The sequence below is a fragment of the Eublepharis macularius genome, chromosome 8 (genome assembly GCF_028583425.1).
Source record: "Eublepharis macularius isolate TG4126 chromosome 8, MPM_Emac_v1.0, whole genome shotgun sequence".
Lineage (NCBI taxonomy): Eukaryota > Metazoa > Chordata > Lepidosauria > Squamata > Eublepharidae > Eublepharis > Eublepharis macularius.
Genome location: NC_072797.1, coordinates 119976379 through 119981499, shown reverse-complemented (window position 1 = coordinate 119981499; position 5121 = coordinate 119976379). Strand labels below are relative to the sequence as shown.

General features: G+C 44.4%; 1 protein-coding gene across 1 annotated transcript; it reads left to right on the top strand.

The window, feature by feature from the left end:
* The first annotated feature begins 2247 nt into the window (after positions 1-2247).
* On the top strand, positions 2248-4838 carry LOC129335165 (uncharacterized). Its single transcript, XM_054987610.1, has 2 exons — positions 2248-2829; positions 4125-4838. The coding sequence occupies exons 1-2, from the start codon at positions 2248-2250 to the stop codon at positions 4836-4838; spliced, it is 1296 nt and encodes a 431-aa protein (XP_054843585.1).
* The last annotated feature ends 283 nt before the right edge of the window (positions 4839-5121 follow it).

Below are 5121 nucleotides of genomic sequence, written 5' to 3'. Positions count from 1 at the left end.
CATGGATGAGGTTCTGCAAAAATCATTTCAAATCCCTTCTGGTCCCCAACTAAACATGACATAACAAAGAATAAGGGAGTCTGCCCGTAGCTCATTTAACTCTAGCAATTTAATATTGCCAGAGTTCTATGGTCTCTAGGATCAGCCAGTAGGGATGTTCAGTCCAATATATCTAGTTCAAAGATATACCTGAAGAAAAACCTTTATTGGTATTGATTGGCTGGGGGATGGTCCTGGAGTGCATGGCTGCTCAGAGAGATTGGAAGAATCTTCAGAGTAGCCCCCAGGGGATTGGGGACGATTGGTGTGACATGAACCGACCTTCCCTCCCTTTCTGAGGCCAAAGGGGTAAACGGGGCTTAAACTCGGTGGGCAGCTGACTGCATCTCCCACATGGTGGCTATGGCTCCTGTGGTGAGGTGGACTCTTCACATAGCTGTTTCTATGGGAATCCAAATTATTCATCTATCATTTGTCTATACTAACCCAGCCCTTGTTGGGAATTCTTGAAGGATTGCTAGAGTTGCAAAAACTTGACCTCTACCAGATCCTTTAGGTTAGTTGTACTTGTTAGGAGTGTGCATTCAGATATTTCTGAGCCAAAATTATACCCCAAAATTGCTGTTTTATTTTAGCTCATGGATATTTGAAAAAGAAAAACATACTCCCAAAATTTATACCCCCAAATTTTGGGATTTGGAGGTGGTTATTTTGGCTTTGGGGTGGACTTGGCATCCAAGTCCAGATACTGGGTCTACACGTTTTCTATGGATGGAGGTCATGGCATCCTGAGTCCAGAGCTACTGCCCATAGAAGACCATGGAAGTAGACCTGGCCTCCAGAATTCAGGAGCCAGGTCTACTGCCCTTTGATAACTGGAAGTCGACATGACTTCTGGCCACCGCCCATGTAGATACTGTGAATTTTTGGGATACTAGTAGTCATGTCCTTTCTGAAATACAGAAATGAATTTAAAACATTTTTTTTGAAATGTACATCTGTTGTACCCACAGCTGTGTGAGAGAAGTCTATGAAGAGATGTGATAAAGGCCATGACACTCCCTATCTAATTGTCAACAACCGAGTCCCACTTGTACAATGTGTTCACAGAAAAAAGAGACTGAATAGACAGACCAGCCCCAAGAAAGTGACAGCAGCACATCACATCCTTTCCCCAAGGAAATAGCAGAGTATTATAACTGCAGCTTGTCCTGGAAGATCCCTAGCAACTAAGTGTTCTGCAGATGTTACGGTGGCATTCCATTCGTGTGGAGTAGAAAGAATGATACGCACAATCATCATATTGTATGAGTAGGGCAACACATTAATTTTCCATATCGGGCAGCTTCTGTTCCTGCAAATCAGGGACCTGTAAGGAAAATCCATGCGTACTCACATACTATAGTTATCACATACATATCATTCTCCTTAAAGTTGTGATTAGTAGGTTCCCACTAGGAGTTAACAGAATGCCAGCATAATGTTTGCAGAAAATGCTAGACTTTTTGCAAATGGAACCTCTTACGTAGTGTATTGCTGATAACAGTATAGAATTGGAAATTGCTGTTCCCAAAGCACCAAGCGCAATTCCCATTATTCCAGGTTGCTGTATAACTCTTGGCATCTAACTGCTCTCAACTGTCCTAGAAAAGTGCTTAATTTAGCTTATTTTATTCATATTAATGTGATCCAAGTGATAAGCAATCTTCCTTCCTCGGAGGTGTTAACTACTATATTTTTAAAACATATGCAAAATAGAGGTACCTACAGGAGAACTTTTCACACTTTTTAAAAAAGCTTCATTATCTTGCAAGTCTCTTGCAATCATCTAAGACCAAGGCTGAATCCACATTACCTTTTTCCCCGCAGTTTTTCCGGATATCTTCCGTTTGCCTCCAATCCGCGATTTTGTCTTTTCCGTTCACATCTCCACCTCCAATCCGCCTTTTCCGCGCGTCCTCGCGGTCACACGCCTGCCCGAAAACCGTTTTTTTTGGGCGGGACCTTTTTTCCCCGCCTTTTTTTTTTTAAAAAAAACCATTTTCCGTTATAACGGACATGCGTAATAAAGAAACATAACCTATTCGAAACATCAAATGAGCACAGCAACACCATTGGTCCGCGTTTCTTGGCGGGGTTTTTAAAAACGTTATAAAAGGGGAAGTGTATGGGGAAAAACTCTTTGTGGGTTTGAGTGGTTGTTTGGTGTTTTTGGAGTTGGTGTTTTTGCAATCTGTGTTTTTTGAAATGGATCCTATTCTGGCTATCATCGGGCATGTGCTTCTGATTATGATGGCATGCCAGTCTCAGATGCTGCTGGCCTACTGGCGGTACCGTGCCCAAAGGCGCAGGGCTGTTGCTAGATTTTTGTCCAGCAACTCGTTTACCACCTTTGCAATGACGCGTGCACGAAGACGACGGCGCCAGCCCCGACACCAGTGGTTTTTCCTGGCAGAGATGCAGGAACCGAGGCAGCATTGGGTATACCCACGCAGCACGGATTGGTGGGAGAACATCGTGCTGCGACATTGGGATGAGCATCGGTGGATTCGCCGTTTCAGAATGTCCAAGGGCACATTTTTGGAGTTGGTCGCCGCTCTCCGTCCAACGCTTCAGCGAAAGACAACAACCTTCCGCTCCCCGATTTCTGTTGAGCGCAGAGTAGCTGTTGCGATCTGGTGGCTTGCAAGCGGCACGAGTTACCAGGTCACCAGTGACTTGTTCGGACTTGGCAAGTCAACTGTTGCCTCGGCAGTTGTAGAATTCTGCCTTGCCGTCGAGCTCCACCTGCTTTCCCGAACGGTTCTCTTTGGAGACTCTATTACCCAGGTAAGTTGTATAGTGAACTAGCTGAATTTCGTTATGCCGGTCATCCTTAAAAAAAAAAATTCTGTGCTGCCTCTTAAAAACCTTATAAAAACCCTTTTATTCACAGTGCTGCCACCCTCCCCTACGCTTCCACCCCCTGAAAGAAACCATAGGTACACTGGAGTCATGGTTTGCACTGTGTCTCATGCCACATCACTGTAAAACTGGATTAGCAATTCCTACACAAACACATTTGCGGATGACCTTTTAAATTGTGGTGAGCGGCATCACAATAGTGGACATGTGTCTCTGCTATGGCACGTCCACTGCTGCAATGTTAATTCCAGCAGAATTTAGGCAACAAAAATGTTACTTTGTTCCAATTCTCATTAAGTGAAATCCGAACACATCCTCTCTTAGTGCCAGTCACCCACCACATTCAGGTTATGATGGCATAATTGTGATTTTGGACCACTGGGGTCATTGTCTGCACAGCGTGTCATGCCACAGAATAGTGCAACTGGGCGGACAATTCTTTCCCGTGTTCTTTGTGTTAAAAAAAAAAAATTGTTCAGCTTTGTTATTGGCCCCATGGGACTGCAATGGTGTCTCCAGTTGCGCATTGTTAATGCTTGCTATCTCTGGGTCAAAAGTAGACCTCTGTATGGAGACTACATCTTCGATTGCTGTTGACATGACTAAGGCATCAATTTGACGGTGTCTGACGGTTTTTTTTTGGTTCTTCGGTTACAGTTTAATCGAAGCTGCATGATGGAGCAGAGAGAGACCATATCGTTCTCTTTCTGGTTTTGAATGAACAGAATGCAACTTCTATGGTCTTATCCCCCCCAAAAATAAGTTATTCGAATTATGCCACCACGTGAAAAATCCCCTCTCTATTCCTTGGAAACATCTCAATGACATTTGTAGTGGATGTCCCTGGAACAAAGCAAGAAACATTGTTACACAGTAAATGTTCACATTGCTTTCATGTGCCAATCACTGTAACTTTCATGGCAACTGTCTTTGAATCATTGGACATGAGAGATAGGAATAGTCAGCAGTGAAATAGATGTGGATTGAGTTACGTAAGGGCTTTGAACACTTCAGAACACATTTAACAATCTGCTACGAACCCATTTGTAATAGTTCCTTCAAGCATCAAGCTATATCAACCCTGGGCATTTTGTTAATTGGACTACTGTGGAATCTTTTCCTTCTATCAGTATTGAAACAACACTTTACCGTGCTTCCAAATTTTTCCCTCAGTTTGGTTAAACAATAGTCTTTGTTCCCCACCCTATCTTTTCAAACAGATAATGGATGGCTTCAGGAGGATGGGGTTTCCTCACTGCGTGGGAGCAGTCGACGGGACACATATCGCCATTTGTGCCCCTGGTGGCCGTCCAGAGCAGTATGGCAACAGGAAAAACTTCTCCTCGATACTGCTCCAGGGGACTGTGGACCACAGAGGAAGGTTTGTGGACGCCGAGGTGGGGTGGAGTGGCAAAAACCATGATGCGTTTGTTTTTGCCCACTCCGCCCTGTGTTCTGCGATGGACTCTGGCGCACTGATCCCCGATAACCACGACATGGTTTTGGATGGGATTAGAATTCCACCTGTGATTTTGGCTGACGGTGCATATCCCATGCGCAGATGGCTCATGAAGCCATACGGCCGAACCGCAACAACGACCGCACAGCGGAATTTTGATCGGCAACTTGCTCGCTGTAGGAACGTGGTGGAAAGGAGCTTCGGTAGATTGAAATCCAGGTGGAGGTGTCTCTCACACAGGCTGCAGATTAGAGAGCAAAATGTCATCTCAGTTGTGACTGCATGTGTGGTGCTCCACAATTTGTGCGAGAGCAAAGGTCACCCGATAGTGGGTGGCGGTGAATGCCCCTCACCGGTGCTGCTGTCCCAACAGGAGGAGCAAGATTACAATGGCAACACCGGGCACCTTGCGGAGGGCAAGATGGTCCGCGATGCCCTTGCCAGACATATCTTGGGAAGGATGGACTCACTCTGAGATTGCTTGTGTGTGTTGGCCAAACGTGAATACCGGAACAACACTCATGTTAACCGTGCTCAAGACAGAAAGAAACACTGTGATTGGGGTTGCAAAAATTCTTCTTTCCTCTTGCATGTTAATAAAAATTACTCTACATAAAGTTAGAGAATCTCTCCTAATATTTTTCTTACTTGATTTACAATATTTAAGTTTAAGCTTTGGAAGGAAAATTGAAATGTGTAGTGTTGTTGATTTGCCTTACAGAATGCGATAATTCCTGTTTGTTTACATGGTTAAGCAC